This window comes from Haplochromis burtoni, unplaced genomic scaffold (genome assembly GCF_018398535.1).
Source record: "Haplochromis burtoni strain Fernald_Lab_line unplaced genomic scaffold, NCSU_Asbu1 Contig_212, whole genome shotgun sequence".
NCBI lineage: Eukaryota > Metazoa > Chordata > Actinopteri > Cichliformes > Cichlidae > Haplochromis > Haplochromis burtoni.
In genome coordinates, this window is record NW_024582573.1 from 170,161 (window position 1) to 193,004 (window position 22,844).

Below are 22,844 nucleotides of genomic sequence, written 5' to 3' on the forward strand. Positions count from 1 at the left end.
TGTGTGTGTGTGTGTGTGTGTGTGCATGCATGCATGTGCAAGTGTGTGTGTGTCTTCAAAAAAAAACATTTTCGGTTAAAGTTTCTTTAGTTGTTTTTGCTTTTTATAGGAATCAAATATTTTTCAGAGACTTGGTGAAACATGGAGTTCTAACTATTTTATGCCATATGTGTATAATGCCTTTTTAAAATTTGTACACAAAAGAAAATGGAAACAGCAGAGAGAAAAAAGTTTCGGTAAGAGAAATTTTCATGTTTCCTTCATATAAGAAACATGGGAAAATCGGGTGCACAGAGAGGACGCCTGATTGGATGTATCATCTCGCCATTAGAAGGTGGAAATTTAGTGACCTCACTGTTCTCGGAGATATTAAAAAAGGAACATCGAGAAGTTCATATGAAATGCGATTTCCTTGGGAACGCTAACAAAATTTATTTCCTTTTTTGTTCCATCACATTCAGACACAGACACACAGCATTTCTCTTGAAATGTCCTCCTTAATGTCTCATCCCTGCCACTCATTCGCTTTTGTCCTCAAAACCTTTTCATCCATTTCAATCCTTGGAAGAATTAAAAAAAGGAAAAACTTCCTCTTTTTCTGCTCTCTTCCTCCCAACGGCACAGATTGATGTTAAAAGTGTGTCTGCGCATCGTGTGTAATTACGCCTGTTTACACACTGAAGCATTACTATGTGTGAAAGTCTGGAAGCCATTTGTGGCATGAGGCTGAGAGAGAAAGACAGAGCAAGCGAGCTTTAAACAGCTCCAGAGACACAAGGACTGATAGCAAGCCGGGGCTTCTGACACAACTGCAGACCTGGGTAATTTTATACTCAAATATGTTTTCTCGTTTGTATGACGGGTTTGTCTTGCAGACTGTTTCAGCCTCAAATGTAAGCACATCAAAGATAAGATCAAGGGCTCTTTGTGTTTCTTTTTAAGTATCCAAAATTTGTTCAGCCAGGATTTTCCTGAGGTTTATGTGGTTTTTCTATGACTCTGGTCCATTTGCATAAATTTCACCTTACACAGTTAATTGTAAACAGGGCTTTAACCTCACAAGTGAGTCATACTCCCAATTTATGTTCTGAAAATGTTTGGAGAACAGAATTAAATTTGGAGTCGGAGAACACAGCTTGTTAAATATATCTGAATTTTTCTCTTTAGATGTGGCAAACGCTAAATGTTTTGTGGGCACTTTAAAGAAGGCTGCGTGAAACGTTAGACTTTTGCCCCTCTGATCCAAAACTGGATGCTAATCCTGATATCAGTGCCGTCAATTAGAAAGAATGTTTAGATATTACAGCGCGATGGGAGCGCTCAAACTAAATTAGGAGGATCTGCACTGCATTTTGCAAACAACGATTTAATAAACCACTCCGACATGTAGCTGCAGCTAGACGGTATGGTATAGGATTACTCGCAGGCAATTCCTAAATGAATACATACAGTATAGATTACTACCGTATGTGTGGTTCTGTAGCGTCACCAAATGCACACGCGAACGAACAGATACTGCTGGAGGTGGCTTTTTCCGACAGGACATTGCAATAGAACTGAATACAGCAATTCCCCTCGACAAGGGCAGCCATTCTTGATAAGGTCAAGTAGGCAGTGTGGCACTTAAGAGTGTGCGTGCGTGTGAAACACAGAGAGAGAGATTGAGGGGGGATGACAGAGTGTGGCAGCTTTCTGCCTCAGTAAAGGGAAGCCATAACGTCTGTCTCACACTTTCTGTCTCACTCCAAACTGAAGTGCATGCTGCACACACCTACAGCGTTCCAGTCGGCACATGCCAGCGGCACAGACTGGCTACCGTGCCCTGCCTACAGCTGCAGCAAGGGCTTTGAACCTCATGATTAGCAAATACAGCAGGAATCGAGCAGATAATGAAACCAGATATCCCCTCCCCTCCATGCCCTGCTCCAGCAGTAGCCAAGGCCTGCTACTCCTCGCACAAGAGATGCACTATTGAGAGACTTTCTCTCTCACTCTTTCACTCCCCCTCATTCTTTTATTCCTCCCTGGTCCTCGTTCTGCCAGTCGGCAAGGCGAGATGCCAACCTCTCCCCAAAGCTGGGCAGAGTGCCCTCACCCTTTATGCAAATGATTCACCACTAGCCCAACACACACATTCATTCCGTGCCCCCCACCATCACCTACTCCTCCATTCCTTCATTTATTCCTTTCACCTCTTACTCTGCAATCCCTCTCTTGCTAACACTTTCCCTTTCCTGCACTTCATCTTGTTGTTGCACTTCAACTATCCCTCCCTCTGCTTTTTGCTGCTTCACTCACACTCTCACTCCGACCAATTTGCCTGAGCTCCCCCTTTCTTTCAGCTGCTATCCATCTTCGAGCATCTCTCTCCCTCCTTTCACCGTGGAACTCCTTTTTCTCGCTGCCTCTCCCTCGCGCAGCTTGACTCACCCAGATTCAAACTTGTGCACTCATTCCTCGCCCGGTTTCAGACAGGCAAGTGCAGAAACTAGCTTTACCCTCTTTCTCTCTCTCTCGCTCTCATACAGCCACTCATGCTATAACACATACCCTGTTTATATTTCTTAAAGGGAAAGAGTCTCTTCCAGAAATCCCTGTTTTTCTTGATCTCTTCCAGTTTTTATAACCATTATATCATCTGTCAGCATTTATCGCTAAGTAGATTGTTTGAAAGAAACTGTTTGGCACGATTGTCCGTATATTTCCTGTGAATTTATTACCTGTTTTGTGTGACTGATTGCTTCCTTGATTTTTCCCTGAGTCTTTGTTCAATCTATTAACACTCTCTTTTCACAAAAGGGGAAAAACTGCATGAGAGAAATTAGATTTGACATAATTACATGTTTTAAAATTAGCATTCTTCTTCTTTTTTTTAAAAATACAATGCTTTCAGAGATTACAAGTGTAGCAAAATAGACTTTCAAAATGTCGGTGAAACAGCACTGATTCCTAATATACTCATTTACTAAGAATAAAATGAAATTGCTACAGCATTTTGTTACTAGACTGGCACTCCGTCTGCTTTTTGTGGCTTCATTTTAGTTGGTTAAGAGTCAAATAGTCTGAAAACAATTTTTTATAATTCATAATCGAGTTTCTAAATGTGAAAACACAGTTTTAGCTTTTGTTTTCGGGAAGCCGATGTTTTACAAGGACATAAAAGCACTGCAGATTGAAATTAACTGGATGAAAAAGGCTTTTATGGAGGAAATACCCCTAACAAACAACAGCCCGGTGACCACATGTACAGCTAGAACACTAAAAATGTTTGGAGCACTGACCCCCTGGCGTTACAATCCAAGTTCCACATCAGCTCCCTATCAGGAACTCCGAAGCTTACAGATTTAATTCTGCTTATCATATAAGTTGGAGTTTCGCCCTTGATAGGTTGGCACTGTGAGGGTTAAACGGTGCCCGCTCCCTGTGGCATGATATGAGCTGGGCCTTTGCCCGCGCACTCTTGCTCGTCTGCACTGAGTTGGTGTTAGGGGTTAAGAGTCAGTTGCTGCTCCAAGTGGCTTCCTATGTGACTCTGATCCCATTAGGGCTAAAGGTGTCTGTTCCATATGGCCTCCTGAGAGCTGGGTCTTAATCTCTGCAATGCTTGATGGGGTTTGGCTCTTGATAGCAAGTTATGCATATCTCTAAGGCAGCAGTTTAAGGGTTAAAGGTCGCTTTGCCCATTTTGCACGGCACTGCCTATAGGGGCAGCCACCATGCCAGGCCAGAGGAAACTGAGAACACAAACACATGTGAAGTGAGAAACAAAGAGCCCTCAACCACACACACACAAATCATTGTGAAAGTTAAATCCTCTCAAACCAATGCTTTTCTTTTTTAAAGATGAATCTTCCATAAAAGCCAGGGGGAGGACAGACAGACACACCATGCAGACGGGCGCCTCTGGGAGAGTGTGTGTGCAGTTATCTCCTCTGTGACCACGCTTATTGACTTCCCCAGCCTAAACTACCACCTCGCTCAGACCTCAGGAGCACCACAGCACCACAGGCAGACAGCCATAAGTACATGTCCTCAGAGGGGACATAAAGTGGCGGGAACCCACCTCGATAAAAAGGCACCTCACAGCCTGGGAGGAAAAAATGAGGAAGGGAAAAAAAAAGCTGGATACTGATCCAAACTTTAAATTAAGTTAAGAGTTTCACATATACTGACGATGCATATGTATGTGATTGTTGCAGTTATTACTAAAAATGCCATTTTCTCCACTCTAATTTATAGAGTATAAGTGCAATTATGAAAGTACAATTTAAAACAAAAGAACAGTATATCCTTTTACGCTGCAGTATATGGAAATAACTACATAATAGCTTGCATCTGGTTGATTTATAGGTGGTATTTTGCAATTGCCCTTAGCTAGAAAATCCCCCTATTGTGTTGAGAGTTGGTATAACATGTAAGTGGAGTACTGTTTACATGTAACCAAATGTGCCCTTGCAGTCCTTAAACTGGATCTTGCCAGATATGTCCGTGTGTGTGTGTGCGTGTGTGTTTTAATTCGAGTATCCTGCTCAATTTTATTGTTCTAAAAACAAAAAAAATATTCGTCACTACAAAAAAAAAGTATTCCTGCAATATTATTTTAAGCGAAATTTACAGTTTTGCAGAGACTTGATAAACCTTCAGCAAAACCGGTCCGGTATGAAACAACAGGCAGTCTCCATTTATAAACATGTGATTGTATGAAAAGATAGTATCACAGAAAAGTGAGCCAGAAGGAAAGAGCTGGACTGAAAGCAGCAAGAGCTGCCACGTCAGATGCTGCTGAAGCTTCTTGGCTGTCAGGACTGAAAGACACACACGCAGAAAGATACACACACAACTGCAGTATGGCCTCCACAGACACACACACACATGCGCGCGCACACAGAAACACACCACTAACTCAAATACATACGCACACGCGCACACAAAGAAGGGTTTGCCTTTGCAGTGCTGTTTGGGGAGTTGGAGTCATCAGCCAAGCCTGACACCCCTGCTCAGTGTAGCCATCACCGCTGTCTTTCTGTGAGTCAACATGGATGGAGCCGCTCCATCAACAACACAAGCCGGCCCTAATAATAAAACGAGCAAATCCCTCACTCCAGTTTGCCTGCCATACGCCAGAGAGGGCCTGCCCGGGGTCTGATCATATCCTGTTAGGATTGCTTCTGGATTTGCACTTATAATTTGGTTACACTCTTCAAGCATTCAAATAAATATTTTGTTTACTAAATTTCAGTTACGGTATTCAAATGCTTTTAAAAGTCCCTGTGACCAGATTGTCGTAACAGTATATGCAAAACGTCCAAACATTTATTCGCATACACAGAGAAGAAAGCACAGTATGCCCTGGATCAGATGCAAAATAGGATTTGGCCTCATCTCTATTTAGGCTAGCTTTCCCATTCCTGGAGAAATTGCATTATTGAATACAACAACACCATTGTTTCAGCAAATTTTAGACGGGCTTTCGGCTTTATGTATTTCCAGAGAGGAAAATCAAAATGTGAACACCGTTTTTCACTCTGAAGCAGAGAAAAGGCTCTTGTGCAGAGATTTGATTCTCCAGATAGCACTTGGCACCGTTTGCCTACTCTAAGTACTATAATATGGTTATGATGCATTAGCATTCCTTCACATCACCAAAGAAACCCAATATGTGTATATCAAGTATTTTAGACAGCGGAGGAACAGAAAAGAGGCAGAACGAGAAACAGAGAAGGGAAGGAGGTCCAGAAGATGGAAAGCCAGGTAAAGGATTAGCATAAAAAGCCAATAGGGAGTAAAAAGTTGCCCATTGAGCAGCATTCCAATGGACAAAGCCTGGTGAATGGTGAAACTGTTTAAGATAGCTCGTGCTGTTCTCAGGAGAGGCAGACAGGGAGTTAGTAAAGTGGCTTTTAAGCTCACCAAATCCAACATATCCCAGATAAGACTATGGCTCCTCCTGAGGGAATGAAAGAAAGGAGAGGGGGCTGGAAAGAATGAGGTAAAATACACAAGAAATGGTTGAGGTAACAGATGTAATGCGAGCAAAAAAGAGAGCTGGGGGAGTTGATGAGGAATGATAGAGAAAAACAAAGATAGGCAAACACATCTATTAAAAAAAGGGGGGGGGGCAGAAAAAGAAAAAAGTATAAAGAAATGAGGTGTATGAAAGTGAGAGCGTCTTTCAAATGAAAACACATGTGAGTTTTGGTGTTGCTTGAGCCCGTCTCAGAGAGTGCAGTGAATGAACCCAGAGACACCGAGCGGCCCTGCCTTCGTCTCCAGTGGGATTTTATCACCTGCATGAAAAGCAGCTTGAACACACATTGGCCAACATCATCAATCTCCGCTCGGCTGTGTTATAGGAGGAACCTGCGCAGGCTCTTTATGTACCTTTTAATGCTTGGATACTTTTCAGGTAACAAACTCATGAAGTACAGTTGCAAAACTCCTTCTAAACGCACATGTATTTACAATTCCTTAAAAAAAAAAAATTTTCACCCGACAAAAAAGGAAAAAAAAACTTTTTCTGTTTTTTTTGGATAGTTTACAATCTTAACTGCACCACTTAAAAGACAGGAGACAGGTGCACACATGCACACAGGCCAGAAATTAGAGAGTAAACAAACAAGGGTTCATTTTAATCATCCCTAGCCTGTTTATTTAGCACCGGTCAGGATTTAACTAATAAACCTTTTTAAACTCCATTGCAAAAATTCCTTCTTTTTCGACTGCAGGAAGAACATTCAAACAGTATTAATTCCTCTGCTGGGAAAAGGGACAGCCTTTTCCCGGAGCAATCCATAACATCTGAATATAAAAATAAATATGAAGAGCGGGCGCGCTCGTAACCCCAAAGTGAGGAGGGAAAAAACCTGCCGGGAAGTTTGATAGTGCTGTATGTTTTTCCCCTGTTTCGCTAGCATCTGGGACCTTTTTCAGTTACTCTTGCTGTGTTTGAGTACTTTAAACTGCCACCATTTCTCTTTTTGCCGACCTCCTTATTAATTTTAATCAGTCTTTTGATTAAGGTTGCCCTATTCTATTTCTGTCTTCTTTTTCTTTTTTTTTTTTCAATCTTTTCCGTCACTCCCTCACTGCCTCTCTCGCTCTCTGCTGGACGCCCCAGTGCCAGTTAACACACCACAAGCCAGAGGGAGGACCGCAAGAATGCTTAAATCAGCATAATTAGGCCTGTGTGTACTTTAAACACACACGTTTCCCCCAGTCCTGGACCCCTGCCACCCGTACACCGCTGTGTACGCAGCCACGGCCTGTCTCTTTGAGTCAATAAACACAAACATATCAGCAGTCAGTCTCACAAACGTTTACACAGTATACACAGGCATACATATGCAATACATGAGGTGAAAAATGATGCAGTATCCTTCTTCCACCCAAATGAAGCTACCTCCCTCATAGAGCTGTCACCCCCCCGCCCGCCCTCCGGGTCCAAACCACCATCACCACACTAACAGTTTGACCCTTTACACTGAGTAGCTGAAGGGGAGGAAAAAAAATGAGTTGAATACGCGGGTGGGGGTGGTGGGGCTTACTCTGCACGTCCGCTCAAACATTTCCATAAGCGAGCCCGGTAAAAATTAAGCACGAGCATGCACTGAAACAATGGCAAGGGATCTCGATTGGGTTTGTGGTTTTGTCCCACACACACACATCTGTATGTGTTTTAGGTTTCAGTGGTGCATTAACAAACAACAGCCTCCCAGCGAATCCAGAGTTCTGAGCTGCATATGGGGATTATCAGTAGTCATTACAGACCATTTAATAGCAATCAGCATAATCAAAAATGAATCAGTCCTATCATGTGAATTTCAGATGGCTAATATCACTGCCTGGATTGATCATATTAGTTAAGATGGAGGACTGATTAGACAATATTTGGCATTTCGTTTTACTTAAATGATCACACGGAGACCCGCACGCTTTGGAAAGAAGCTCAAACTCTTTACTCACACATTTATTTTTGTTTCTTTTGGAGTTTTTTTGTGGGTTTTTTTTTTTGCCATTTATAAGAATATCTCTATAACAGAGCTGACACCCATGAACGAAGGCGCGCTCAGTACAAAAGTCTGAAAGTCAGCAGCTACACAGCGTTCAGAGGCATCCAATCAAAACATTACACTCCCTCCCACAGGAGTATAAACAGCGACTGCTCCCGAAGAAGCTTCAGGTGCAGATGGACACTGCGAGCGAGGCCTGCACTTGCACAAACAGCTCCAAACACAGCAAACCCCAATCTTGTGAATCGAATGAGAGGAAGCGTGCCAAACATGAGAGGCCGGATACACTTTAATTTATTCAATATTCTAATTTCCTCCCTGAAGTTATGCACAGAGCACAAGTACCTCGTGAAGAGCGATACGCTCACCCCTCTGACTTTGGAAGTACAGTGGCGTTTCCATGGAGTTCATATGTCATGCAAGCAAAACATGGACCTAATTTGATTTCCATTTTTGACATCGGCCGCCTCAAAAACAGATAAATCTTATGTGGCCTGAGCTTAGTTTCTCCAGAGAGTGATTAGAACACTAAGCTCGGTCCACTTAAGAAAAAAAAATTGTCAGCAGCATTTGATCAAAGTGGTGTGATACTGTTTATATGAGGGTACACAGTGAAAACTGGCCACAAAGAAGCCACTCTGTGTGTCTCTCTCCCTCTGTCTGTGGCCTCTTTCTCTCTGCCTCACACACACGGGGCACGAGCACACTCATTTCTCTGTTTGTGTGCTCACACAGCTGTGGATCTTGCGCTGGGTTCAACCAAGGTAAAGATATGGTATATTACGCAACGGCTTATAGATTTTTCCACCCCTGGCGAGCTGCCAGCGCTCTCAACAGGAGTGAGAGAGAGAGAGAGACAGACAGAGTGAGAGGGAGAAAATCAGAGAGCAGCACACTTTGTTCCACAAAGTCTGACTCACTAACTGGATTCCCTGGCTGCAGTTGGAACTACAGACCTCTGTGTCCGCAGATACACTGCGGACACATGGCTGAACAGAAATGTGTGTGCACACACATGTGTGTGCGTTACTTAATAATACGGGGAATTACAATTGTCAAAGGGAATCACGGTGATTGGGAGTTTGCAAGCGCATCCGTAACAAATGTCAGACATGTTCGTTTGGCCCGGTTGATTTTTCGGCTAACGCTCCCGTGGCTGCTGCAGCCCTGCACCGCAATGCCTCTTCTAACTCACACAAATGTACACAGAGCCCAGTCAAAAATAAATGACCTTAGCCAGTCATTCAACACACTGGGCTGTCGTGGCTATACAGCCTGCCCTATATATTGCTATCAATAACCATTTAAAAATACAGTAAACATATTGGCAAAGGCTTAGGTGTCGAACAGTAGCCTGCGATTGCTTTGCTTGCATTTAATTCGAAATGCCTACACTTTTATGATCTGCTTGTTTAAGGAGAACGCCAACTTTTTCCGACGAGGCAAAACAATCACAAGGCTGTTTTAACTGATTGGGGGGGGGAGGGGGGAAAGCACAAATAAATGTCTTTGACGTGAACAACAGAAATGTGCACACATGACAGACATTTTGGTGCAGACTACTTCCAAAATGAGACTTGGAAGAGTCAGCAAGAGCAGCCCAATCTGTTTTGAATCTGACGCTCGCCTGTCAGGATGATCAATCAGAATGTTGTCTTGATTTTCTTACTGAGTACGTGACATGCATATGTTAATGAAACTTGCACTCTTCTCATATCAGCCTCGTCCATATTTTCCCGCCTGGATTAAGGAAGGAGCCATACTGTTCACACGCAAGGAAACAGAATTGCTTTCACTGAGCTGATTTGGCCTAGATCTCACTCACTGAGGTTTCCCCTACTCTTTTAATTGGGCTCTTGATGCTCGAAATAGGGTATACTTCCTCTAATTAGCTATATCTATAGCGTATGGGAGGGTGATGAATGCATGCATGTGTAAAATCCTCTTTTGAGCAACTCCAAACTAACTAAGAGCTTTAATTTCACGCTAGGCTGCATTGTCCCATTCAGTGGGGTTACCCCCACAAAAAAAAAGGAAAAAAAAAAAGCCTCTGAGAAAATCAAAAAGAACGAAAAACACACCAACGGGTCACACAGGAGGGGGATGGAGCAAGATACAGGGAGAGGGTGAGACAAACAACAACAACAACTGAAGCTCATCCTCGAACAATGCCGATCACTCACTAACCGTTACTTCTCTTTAAAAGGGAGCTAATTGAGAAGGTGGAGGGGTGTGGAGGAGAAGGAGAAGTGGGGATGAAGGTGAAGGGGAGTCTGCCCCAAGCAGATGCAAGAGCAGCGCACTTCTTTGGCTCTTGCATCTTCTCATCTCTTGATTCCTTAGTGGTTTCTCACATTTCCCTCGTCTGATGATTTCATCTCTTTTGCTGGCAAACTAAAGTCTTTTCACGTTAAATGACTGTAAACTGCTAGTTGTTGCACCTCTGATTCTGAAACCTGAGAAAAAAATAACAGTCTTGCACAGGGAGGATATGCAATTATCAGTCAATCACACGAGCACTTTACACACTTAATTCGTACCCCAGCCAAGATTAAAATTATATCGCATAGTGAGCAAAGCCACAACAAAAGCTCTGAGGGACAATTGTGAAAATTTGATTTTGGAGCATTTTCCACCCCCGTGACAAAAACTGGCAAAGGCTAAAGTCGGAGCAGCGTTCCCAGTATCAGCACAGTGAGGGGATTTCGACTCTGCTGCTGCTCCCGCTCCTGAACGCGTCTGTCTATCAGTCTATAACATTACGTGAGTGTTCATTCTCTTTTCGGATGAGTTTGCGTATCTTCATGCATACATGTGTGTGCAGTATGGCTCGGTAAACAAAACTATCTCAGACCAACATAAGACCGCTATAGGGGCCGCCTGCTACCACTGGCCACAGATCAACCTAAACCTAATCCACACTAGAAGGCAGAGGACAGGGAGGAGGTAACATGTGCACAAGGCCACACATAAACACGCGCATATCGGCCACACAAACACATGCTCATCCATCCAGAGGACAGCCACCTATTACCGGATTGTGCCAAGTGCCTCGGTTAAGCATGATAAATCCATTTTCTATGGGCAGTTGGGAAGACTGCACAGATAAGGGATAAACAGAGCGCCACTGTGTTGGATTTAAATCACCTCCAAGACAGATTCACCCACATTCAAACAAACACACACTGCCATAGGACGACTGTCCAAGAGCTACCTTAGGCTATAGGTCTGGGGCTTTATGGGTCCTTCAATTGCATATTTTTTTCTTTTTTGGTGACGTTACAAACAAAAACTCATAATTTTAGTATAGACTACCGTTTGACACTATGCATGTGATTTCAAAATTTTGAGTAACAATTTAAGTTAATTTAGGCACACATCAATCCCTCACACATATCAGGCACATTTATTGGTAGCCCGTGATCCAAATGTATTTAGACACTGCTAAACTGACATCATCATGTGCCATTTCTTATGCGTTCCTTCGTGCCTGCCTACCAGCTCTCACTCGGGGCCAAGGAGCGTAAGTTGGACCTTGTCTGCCTCTAGCAAAGGATGAATAAGTAAAAAGAACACAGTGTACCCCTGGGTTCTGCCTACAACTCACTGCCGGCCTGCCTGCTTGTCCTTGGCCTGCAGTTGGCCATTTTCACCCTGCTTACCGTCCACCACGACAGAGCTGTGCCTGCAAACTAGCTATGTGTGCGCAGGATTATAGGGAGTGTGTGTTCATGTGTGGGTGCAAAGTGATGCCAGTAAGGATTGGTATGTTACCAGATCATGCAGACCCACCTCGGCTTACACCAGCAGTCACTGACCGGACCCAGTGAAACCAGAACCTACGCTGACGCAGGAGAGCCGTGGCCCCAAACGGGACGGAAAAACAAGTACTGTTCGCACACAAAAAGCACACACTAGCAGGTAGTTAGCTGTGACGCCATGTGTCTTGAACATTTGACCCTTTGTGACAATGGCGACTTCTAGGTGGAAACAGGAAAAAGAACAATCTCAAAATTCGGCTTAAGAATGAATGTTTGATTTGGACAGTCTAACTGTATAGAAACTGGCTGTGTGAATTTCACACAGATTGCCACACATATTGTGCGCTGCTCCATATACAGTGATTCACTTGGCTGTTTGGTTGCGATAAAAATGCTTTTATCTCTATCACCAAAGATACTGTCTGCAACATCTTCACTCCCCCCCCATCTTCTTGTGCTATTGCTACATGGCACGGCTATTGTAGCCTGTGCACATTTCACTTCATGCTTCTAATGGCTCAGCCAATCGCACATGGCCGAGTGAATTTCAAGGACTCATTTGAAGTCCAAAAAAAATCTAAAACCCTTAAGAAGTGCGTATAATAGGACATAAATGGCGTATAAGCGAGAATCAAGTGAACAAATAAAAATGTTCTGCGCGTGAACTGCGAGGGGAGCAGTTAAACAATCTCCCGGCACATTGTTAAAAATTTCTTATTTTGCGGCAAAAGCTTCAGAATTTGGCGCTAGCAACCCATTTCATTTTGGATAAACGGGACTTAACAGCAGTCTGAAATAACCGAATTCAAAAACGCAGCACATAGAAGTTTTAATTAACGACGCCCCCGCCCCCCTCGACCTTCAAGCCGCATTAAAACTTCATGCAAATGCATTTCCCGTCACAGGGACGTGAAACAATGCCACGCGTACGCAAAAAACAAAAAACAAACTCCTGCTAATGTTTGGCAATGTTTTGCACCGCTACTTTGGCTCGTCGGTCCGTCACCTACCAGGCTATTCCAAAAAAGCTTTTATCAGCATTAATAATGCATTGTAGGTTGTTTACACCACTTTTACATGTTTTCTGTGATTTGTGAATTATTTACACGACAGTGATCAAGAACAAACTCTTAATGGAGTCACTGGACGAATGTGGAAGGATGGATGGATGGTTAGGCTACAAGCAATCTACATTACGCACGTCAGCATCCGTGTGTACACTCATGTGGACCCCCCCCCACACACACACACACACACGGCGTGTATTCCGTTTTAATGACGCATCAAAAGATAATTAAAAAGAGCAGAGCATAAATTAATGCAAATGTTTAAGTCATGTTTCAATTACAGGTGTGAAAGAAGCAGGATGCACGGGCGTCTTTGGGGTTAATCTTTGACTGGTGTTATCTTAATATACTCGACATACAAACACGAGCTCTCAAGGAGATACGAGAGAATGCAAACAAACCAGCTTTGCTTGATATCTGTCACTAGACCCGTAGACGCAGTAACAGCAGCCTAAGCAGATCAATATGTATCACGCATATGGGCAGCACGAGTCCATGCGGCGCTCGTGTGAGAGGATCTGCTGCCAATTAATTTTAATTAATGGAAAGAAAGAGGAAACTCGATGCGGACCTCGCCTCATACCGCCAGGCTCGGAAAATTATCTGTACTAAATATGCAGTAGGGCTGCTGGACTTATTTTACGGGGCAAATCAAATGGGCTATTGATTATTAAATGTCATTCTGACTCTATAAAACCTGCAGACGGCAGAACAGTCAAGAGAAAGCGGGAAGAAAGAGAACGAGGCCGACGCGTTTCTAGGGATGCCTGTGATTCCGGGTTGTTGTTTTTTTTTTTTTACGTAAAAACAAACTAACGGAGAAGAGACATACACACATGCATACATATTATACTTTAGTTTCAGTCAAAGAAAAAGCAAAACAGGTCTGGTCTGAAGGCCTGAAATAACTGTGAGAAGGAATCCTGCATGTTTTCCTCGGAGCTCTCGAAACCAGACTGTTCTGTTTAAGGAAAGGAATGATTACAATTCTCTGCTCCACTGCAAAAGGCTGTGCAGCTACAATATGGTTTGGAATACATTTTTTGCAAAACGTATGAATATTACAGTAAAGCATTTTGTAGGACTAAAAGAAACGCAGGGCTGCAGGCCGTGACCTTCCTGTATCATTGAAATGTAACACGCAGGCTGGAAGCCAAACTGTGATTTTATTATGTTTCAAAAGTCAAATTAATGCGCAAAAATTATACATCATAAGCCTTATAATTGGCATTTATTGCACTGCAGGCTGTAACTTACAGGTAACTGAAGCTTGTGTTTAAAAAAAAATCATTTCTTACTGACAAATGGGCCGACTGATATTAAACGGTAATTATTAACTCCACCTTTAAATAAAGGCTTGCTGGTGACGTGCGTGCAAATAAAAAAAGTGCTTTTATCCCGGTGTGTGAATTTGATAAGCCGAGCGGCAGAAGGGGAAAACGGACCTGCGGTGGCCTGGAGCAGCAGGCTCGGCGCTCCTGTGGTCCTCATCTGTTAACTCTGCAGTGACTGTTCTAATATAACTTGAATAAACATAACTTTAAATGTATGTGCTCTGTCGGGCACAAAAAGTGCGGCGCTGTAAAGAAAATGAAAAAGGTCATTTACAGCGTGACCTTTGATCTCCCGAGGCCTGTGATATGATCTGTTTTGATTTACAGATAAAGGCTCCTTACGCACTGAAACAACACAAGCCGAGCTCATAAAGACAATGTATTCACTGTTATGAAAAATGAAACAACAAGAAAAATAAAGCCTAAGCTCTAAGTCACTTCTGTCAAAAAATCAACAAAGACAAAACCAAAGGTTTGAAGGTTGTCCTAGTCCTGTGTTTTCCTTTAATGTCGAGTTTATTTCTAGTGCACAGTTTACAGATATATATCAAAGGAACATTATAGGGTATGAGGTGAAACAAAATAATGCAGAGTTTTAGTGCACAGTGGCAGAAATGCTTAGAGGAAATGAGCCTTGAAAGGTCAAAACTAAGTCTGTAATTTCGAATTTAGGTGAAAACCTGTGAGCTAAATATTCACAGATCTCAGTTAAAAGCTGCAGTTTAAAGAAAATGTTTTAAAGCACTTTGATCTAAACTTTTTTTTAACTTAACTTATTCCTCTGTGTAGAACCTGTACCTGATCCACGGCCTTTAAAATTACGCACATTACATTCTCCCGCTTTTTTTAACCGGGAGAATCCCTAAAAAGCTTCCACCTATACTGACTTTCATACAATGATTATGCAAATATTACGGAGTGGTTCTGTTGTTTATTTAAAGGGCACCTCCGTTTTGTCATTAATCAATCTGACACCACCGAGAACACACACATGCACACTTGCCCACAATTTCTTATTTGGCTAAAAAAAAACAACCCAAAAAACAATTAAAAATAAATAAATAAAATAAAGCACTTTGTTTTGTTTCTGCTGTTGCAGAATATGATAAATCCAGTTAAGATTGCATCTACGACGTGACCCTTAAAGGCCCCCGCGGCTGAAAACTGGCAGACCACCCTACAGCCGTAAGTTAGAAACCTTAAAAAAAAGAAGATTTTACTACTCAAGAAGCTTCATTAAAACTCGTTCATGAGCTTTATGGATAAAACCGGTTATTGCCTCCGTTTGTCTGGAATTAGTCGCAAGCTGTCAGGACACCCAGCCCCTCTTCCCCTTTCTCCAACCTCCGTTTTATATAAAATAGATTTGGGAGAAGCGCCATTTTCTCTCCAAACCATGCGCAATGAGACGCACAAGAAAGCCCGTTGGAGGAGTGCCATTAAAAAGAAAGGGGGAGAGAGAGCGCGCGAGAGAGGGAGAGAGAGTGAGAGAGCGAGGGAGGTTAAACACTATCGGGGAAAAGAGAGCAGAGTTGGGAAAAGCTCCTTCGTACGCAGCAAATGACAAGTAGCAGCGCGACAGGCGACACAACACTGTAAACCACGTACAGTAAAAACAAACCGGAGGCGCGCTACACCGGGGGGGAAGGGAAAAAAGCAAAGCGCCGGAGCCTTAAAACGGCGATTTTCTTCCATACCTGTGTCAAGCAGTAAGGGGAGTACATGTTGGAGTCTACAGATGAAATTTGGAGTTGCTGATAACAAAGTTGGATGGAGGTTCGCTGCGGTGCCGCATTGCAAAGCCGCTGTGGCTCAGTCCAGGCTGTAACCCCGCCTCACTTGCAGTGAAAGCTCCGCGCTAACTTTAGAGGAAAGTTTTTGCTGCTCTCTCTCCCTGCCTCCCTCCCTCCCTCTTTCTCTCTAACGCTCCCTCTCTCTCACTCACTCTCTCTCTCTTCCTCCCCGCTTTTCTATCAGATCGTCACAAACCTAACATTATGTTTGAAACGATCGTTATTTAAACCTTTCTTTTCTCTTTTCTTTTCTTTTTTTTCTTTAAGAATCAACGCTTCGCTAAATCCCCAAAGAAAAGTCGCTTGAGCTACAGTATCCCTGCAGAACTACAGGGGCTCAATGTGCGCCTGTGGTACTGTGCGGGCAGAGCAGTCAGCTCGTTGTATTTTAAAGATAGTAATACTTTTGTAAATGTGGCATGGGATTTCGCTTATATTTTACTACATGATTTAAACACTTCGGAAGCAGAAATCTAAGCTTTTAGTTCTGTTAAATAATGTTTTTTATCTATCTATCTATCTATCTATCTATCTATCTATCTATCTATGTTTGCAGTCTTTTGGTCATGTAAAAAAAACGGAATCTTTTTTTGGTGCAGGGATATTTACTTTGACAAAACTGTCTTAAAAATCTTTGCCAATCACTTGTGTTTGCCAGAGCAAACACAAGTGATTGAGGTGGCAGATTTCCTCAAAAAGATCCCTTTTCTGCTTTCATATCCTTTGCTCTTATGAAGAATGCAGAAGCAAACCCAAGTGTAACCAAAATAGAAAGACCAAAAAAAAAGAAGAAAGTTTTAAATTTACAGCTCAGATTATGCTGTGGTCCTTTGTCAGCCAGTCATCTGGATGGTGGCACAAAGCTTTCTGCGTACAAGCTATTTAAATGTCTTACAAGTTTGTTGAAGGGGGCCCGATTGTTAACTTGACTATGTGTTACTGTAAAGTAAACGTGCGCGGTAGGGTCGGCTTTTCATACTGCTGAAACATCTCATTAAATCTGGACCGCCTATTTTTATTTAATGCATTTTACAAGGTGTCAGAGCTCAACATGAGCCCTGACTCTGTAGCTCCGCTTTAGCTTGAGATGCTGCGTGCCGCTCGTTTTAACTAAAGAGCTCATCATCTGAAAGTTATAACCAGACTTAAATATTTACAATGGCAGGCGTATTCATGAACCTAAACAAGTCCAAAATTATTACAGCAAGTTGTAAATTCTGCTGTCTAAGAGTCATTTTTTTCAGCCATGATACATTTTGCTTTGCTATTTCTACTTTTGTTTTTAACTGAATCCAAGTCATATTCCAGTATACGGTATATGTTTATGTCGACAAAAGATACCTGAACTTGTGCAAAGTGCTCTAAACCGGTCTCATTGTGCCTCTATTGTATGGAAGCAATACACTCTGGTTCTAATCAGGCTTGGCTTTATCCTCACCCGCTCCCTGCTCCTCAGCCTAATCAAACTCATATATGCAGGCAGAGTGCCTGCAATTATACATAAGCCTCTGCCTTGTGCATGTGTGTGTAAGAGTGTGTGTGTGTGTGAGAAGAGAGAGAGCGAGCATTAGTGAGAAGAGAGAGAGCGAGCATTAGTATTTGGAAGCATGCGTGTGCCTGTGTGTGAATACAATTCTATATGTGCAAGTCTCCGTGTGCGTATGTGTTCCAGTTGTGCAAAAGTTTTTGCTCCCACCCACATGTGTGCGCAAGGGTGCGGTTTTGGGGGTTGAAGTCACCCTCGTGCTTGGATGCCAAGTTTTTCTGGGGGGGGGATGAAGCTGTGCAACTTTACGAGACCTCAGCCTATGTAGCATACATAGAAACCTACACCACAAACGCACATGCATATAGTGTACAGTAGAGACAGACACACACACACACTCACAGTTTCAGTGCATTCATGAACACAAATGTCTGTTGGTCAAAGATATATTGGCACAAACAACCAGAAAAAGAATTTCACCCAGAAGAAAAAGAGAGAAAAATCTAAATTGAAGTGAAAGAAAGTAAAACATATTGAGGTGTAGTGTTCTTTTCCCAAAGTCTCTCCTCTTTCCAAACCACACCCCACCACGGCACAGGCCCAAACCCCAAAGCTTTTGTCCGCTCTCTCGCTTTCCCTCTTTTTCTTTCTGTCTACCCCATTTTTTCTCTTTCTCAGTGGCTCTTTTTAGTGTCACTTTCTCCTTTTCTGTCTCATAATCTTCATCTATTCTCCCTTTCTTTAGTTTCTTTCTTTCTTTTTTTTTGCTGTCCTCATCACACACACACTCTCCCTTTCTGCTGCCTGATTTTACTGGTTGTCTTTGTTTCTGGCTTCAGTCTGACATTAGGTGTCCATCTCAGTATTCAACACAGGCACTTGGCTGCAACAAACAAACTATAGCAACCGACCGCAGGAGTTACAAAACACTGACGCTTGGGCTTTCTTTCCAAACTCTCTGCCTATAATCAAACAGTCAGGTCTCAACATCACCTTTGAAAGCCCCTCAAGCGCACAGGGATCTAGTGGTTTCTGAGACTACGCTTGCCATTAAAAAGCACATGAGAAAACCATATGGCGTGCCTAAAGTTAGCATGTTGCGGTCTCCCATTGACACACAGCACTACTCATATCCTTGTTGTTTACCAATGCCTGTGGCTAGGCCATTAAATATTGAATGTGATGTAGCATACTGATACTGCCATTAGCATGCTAAATGTGTGAGACAGGTGGTTGAGGCTGCCTTTCAAAAGGCAGGAAATATGTGAACGGAATATTGTGCAACTGTACCGTTTACTACGGCATACAGTGTAAATATTGTTTGAGTAAGCTGTTTACGTCTGCCTGCGAAGCGGCATGCCAGTCAAATGCATACAGGCATATGCAGTCAGAAAGACATGGCTGACCGGCCGCCACGGCTAACAAGCATATCATATACAGTGTGGATCCCAGAGACTATGGATCTGTTTGTAATGTGAGTGTGTATGCAGAGCACTGTGTTAGGCCTGCTGCTTTTTAAAAAAATGTGTTTACTATATGTCATACTCTGACGGCTTTGGATTTGTGCATTTTTACCATATTTGTATTCAGCTGTAATAAAGATGTATAGATTTATTTTGCTGGGATTATGTCATAATTAGTTTGTTTTAAAAGTGGAAAATGGAACAAGTCATATTGAAGCGTGTAGGCCAAAAGAACAATTTTCCAGGCAGTCTAGCAGTTATCGCCAAACTCATTCTGAAAGCTGATTTTTTTTGGGTGGGAAATATTTGTGAAAATTACCATATGTATAACATGTAACCCAGGCAGTATCCTCCAGAAAAATTTCACTTTTATAACGTCAAGTATATTTTTCTTTGCTTTAACTGGCTTCTAACTTTTGCCCTGCACGTGACGCGTTTCCTCCACATGAATCTGCAACAAAACCAATTTTCTGCCAAGCCTAAATAATCCCTTATAAAAATACATGTCACGGAAAAGTTGACATTTTTAGGAAACATAGTGTTTTTGCAGGGCACTTTTGCCACATGTCAGCGCAACTGACAGATGAACTGAGAACATTCATGAAGACGTGTGGGAATTTTTTTGTGTGTATATATTTATATGTGTGTGTGTGTGTGTGTGTGTGTGTGTGTGTGTGTGTGTGTGTGTGTGTGTGTGTGTGTGTGTGTGTGTGGAGGAAATGGACATATGAGCGAGCTAATAGCACAACGTCAACACAAAATGTGGATGTATTTTCTGAACACATTAATGGAACCCCAGAAACAAACATTCATCATGGCAAGAATGAAGGTAGCATAGTGTTTCCTATGCTGTGGTCGGACCATGTCAAATGAATGCACTAATGAGGCTTTTGTACTTTAAAAAAATCCTCCCCCCTACAAAAGAAAAACAGAGAGGGACTGGGTTCCTTTTTTGTTTTTTTTGTGTCCAGGAAATATATCTTGGGACATCAGTGCAATTAAAAGGACAGATACAGAGAGCTTGCAGTGTGTATGTATTTTGGGGATGTGTATACCCTATATGTATCAGACACGAGGAAACATTCAGGCATCCCTGGGCCTCTAGTGGGATCGTCGTTCACCAGGTAGGTGTCAGTAGCCTGAAAAACAGAGAAATAGTTATTCAGTTAAAATTGTTTCCATGTAGCTGAAAAGTCATGCTGCGAAATGTGGAACAAATACAGCACAGATTTTAGCCCAGCATATATTTTATATCATTTTAATATTTATTAAATAAAATATTATAATTGGATTTCGTTGCTCTTTAATAACATATAGTACATTTAAGAAGTATTGCAACGTTTAAAGCAATCTCACAACACTCTGTTAATTTGTTTAAACCAGTGTAATTTAGATTGTGGCAAAACAAAATTGTGATTTTTCTTCCCTCCTCTTTGTGAGACGTAACCCTAAAATGTACCCGCTCCGTGTGAAACAGTCTTTTAACCCCAACTGGTTTCATTTCTCCACAGAAGCTCCACAACACTTGCACTATAAATCCCCAGTCAGATTGTCTGTAAGTACAAGGGTGTATGCATGCATATGTGTGTAGGTGTGCATTCAGGGAGCTTCATTTGTATTCTAAGTCAAGCAGGCAGGCAGGCAGGCAGGGTTCTGGCAGGGCCCGGAGCTGTGAAATAGGCTCTCCTTGCAGTTCTGCAGTTGATTGGATCAACCTATCCCACTCTACTTAGCCGAAGGGAGCCCAAATCCCACAGCCGCTGTGCCGTTCTGTGAAATCCTATTTCATTTCACAACTTTAACGGATAAAAAAGCATGCACACGCGCTTGTGCCAGCCCAAGACCCCATGCCACATTTATTCAGCGAACGGGAGCAGAGAGAAAACACTGCATGTGTGTGGAAATGCCGAAATGCACACGCATATAGTCTAACCCTCTTGAAAATATAATCGCCCATATGCATATACATTTTTTCCACACCCATGTTCACTCTGCCTCACGCGCAAACACACTGCAACACGTACCAGCGCACACACACACACCGATATACACGTGCATGCCACTTACGCAGACACACAGACACAAACCCCATAATAAGAGCCAGACGTTGGCAGACCACACAGCCCTGAGTTGTGGTGAAAACAAAGGCTATTCATATCCTTCGCAATGAGAGGTCTGTATGGCTAACTCTCTTTCTCCCTCTCTCCCCAATCTCTCCCCTCAGCTTTTTATTACAGATAATCTGCACTCGCAAACCTTCCATTTTTCTGCAATTGTGCGATTCTTAATCATCTTTATTAGTCCATAAACATTGTTTTCTTTTTCCTATTTTTAGCCCTTTTTTATTGCTGAGGCTCTCGACTCCTTGAGGGGGCAACACGAGTTTCAAAATGATGATGAAGCTGGGATTCAGAGTCGGAGAGGCCTGCTGATAAGAGAGCAAGGCATTATGGGAATGGGGTAATAGAGTCCCTCACATCCACAAATACACATCCATGCTAATAGACATGCAGATCCACACACACACACACACACACACACACACGACAAAATGCAAGCACTCAGATTCTGCCAGGCCACATGTGTCTGATAATGAAATGACGCCTCTGATTGGCTGGCAGGCAGAATAATGGCCTGGATCCACGACACCTGTGGTGGGGTCCACAGCAGTGCGAGCCTGCTGACTACCAGCAAGCAGACCACAATGCATCAGGTGTGCTGGAGCCTCTGTGATTGGCTGTCCCTGGCCAGAAACAGCGTCAGGTGCACCAGCAAGCCTACCCTGATTGGTTGAGTCGAACCCAAAAAGCTGCGGGTGGGAAAGAGCTGTTTTTATTGGCTGCTGCTGCCCAGTGCTGCTGGTGAATGGGTGTCTGGCTGGATGGCAGTGGGACAACTGGGAGCGCTGACTATTTGAGAAAACCTTTTGTACATATGTAGGTTTTCGTACCCCCAGAATCTCAGCATTAGCTATCATTTAACCTGACTTCAGGAAGAGCAACATAACACACATAAAACAAACAACCAAAAACCCCAACAACAATTGAACTCCAACAGTAGATAATTTGCTCTCATTTCATATTAACCATCCAACAAAGAGGAATTTAAACACCCACTTTATGCTGTTCGCCAGAAAAACAGGTGTTGATGAACCTCAATCCTATTGTGCAACAATGAATAACATGAAGCTAATGAATAGGCTAAGCTCTGTACCTGGCACTGGGGAGGCCAGAACATACTGATTCCCTTTGTAGTAAACCCCTAAAAAAAACTCCAGGGCCCCCAAACACTCTCTCCTGCAGCAGTGTATGAATTATATATTGTACTATATATATAGAACATATGCCCGGCCCATATGGCCAGCCCTGAGCGAAAAAATCTCAAAGCCCTGCTTAATTAACATTTTAGAGGGAAGATTCGGAGGCGGGAGATTGAGTCAGTGACCTATTTGGAGTCCATCATCGCCCAATGCAAATGTGTTAATTGAGACAGATTTTCCTACTTCACAAATATGTGGAGTAAGGGATGCAGTGGAGGATTTTTATTTATTTATTTGTCTGAGCCATCTGATCTAAGGTATCTGTATATGGTGTGTTTTAAGCTGCCTTTCTTTCTGCCTTCACTGACAAAAGAAGACACTTCTCTTTCCTTGGCTCACTCGCTCTCTCTTTGGATTTAGTGTTGACGACCATATGGCCAAATTCTTTGGAGGTGAGATCTCCGAAACCTGCTCTCGCACTGCACGTACACTCACACATGTACTTACAAACACACCTCTACAGAGCTTTGTGTATGAAAGGCCCTGATGGTGGAATTTGTTCTCAGGTGGCTCCATTTTAAAGCAAATGAATGGCATCATATCAATGATCCCCCCCCCATCCAACCACACACACACATCGCCCCACCTTTCCTCGCTTTCTGTCTCTCTGCA

At 42.8% G+C, this 22,844-nt stretch overlaps 1 protein-coding gene across 12 annotated transcripts in view; it reads right to left on the reverse strand.

Moving 5' to 3' along the window:
• Positions 1 to 22,844, reverse strand: part of LOC102303476 (nuclear factor 1 X-type) — a 112,053-nt gene that overhangs the window by 84,060 nt on the left and 5,149 nt on the right. For 11 of the 12 annotated variants that reach the window (XM_005936411.3, XM_005936407.3, XM_005936414.3 and 8 more), the window contains exon 2: positions 19,969 to 20,052. In XM_005936411.3, coding sequence (XP_005936473.1) covers positions 19,969 to 20,052 — 84 coding nt within the window. Of the gene's footprint in view, positions 1 to 15,868; positions 19,522 to 19,968; positions 20,053 to 22,844 lie in introns of those variants that run through there. The other variant, XM_005936410.3, reaches the window with a different exon arrangement.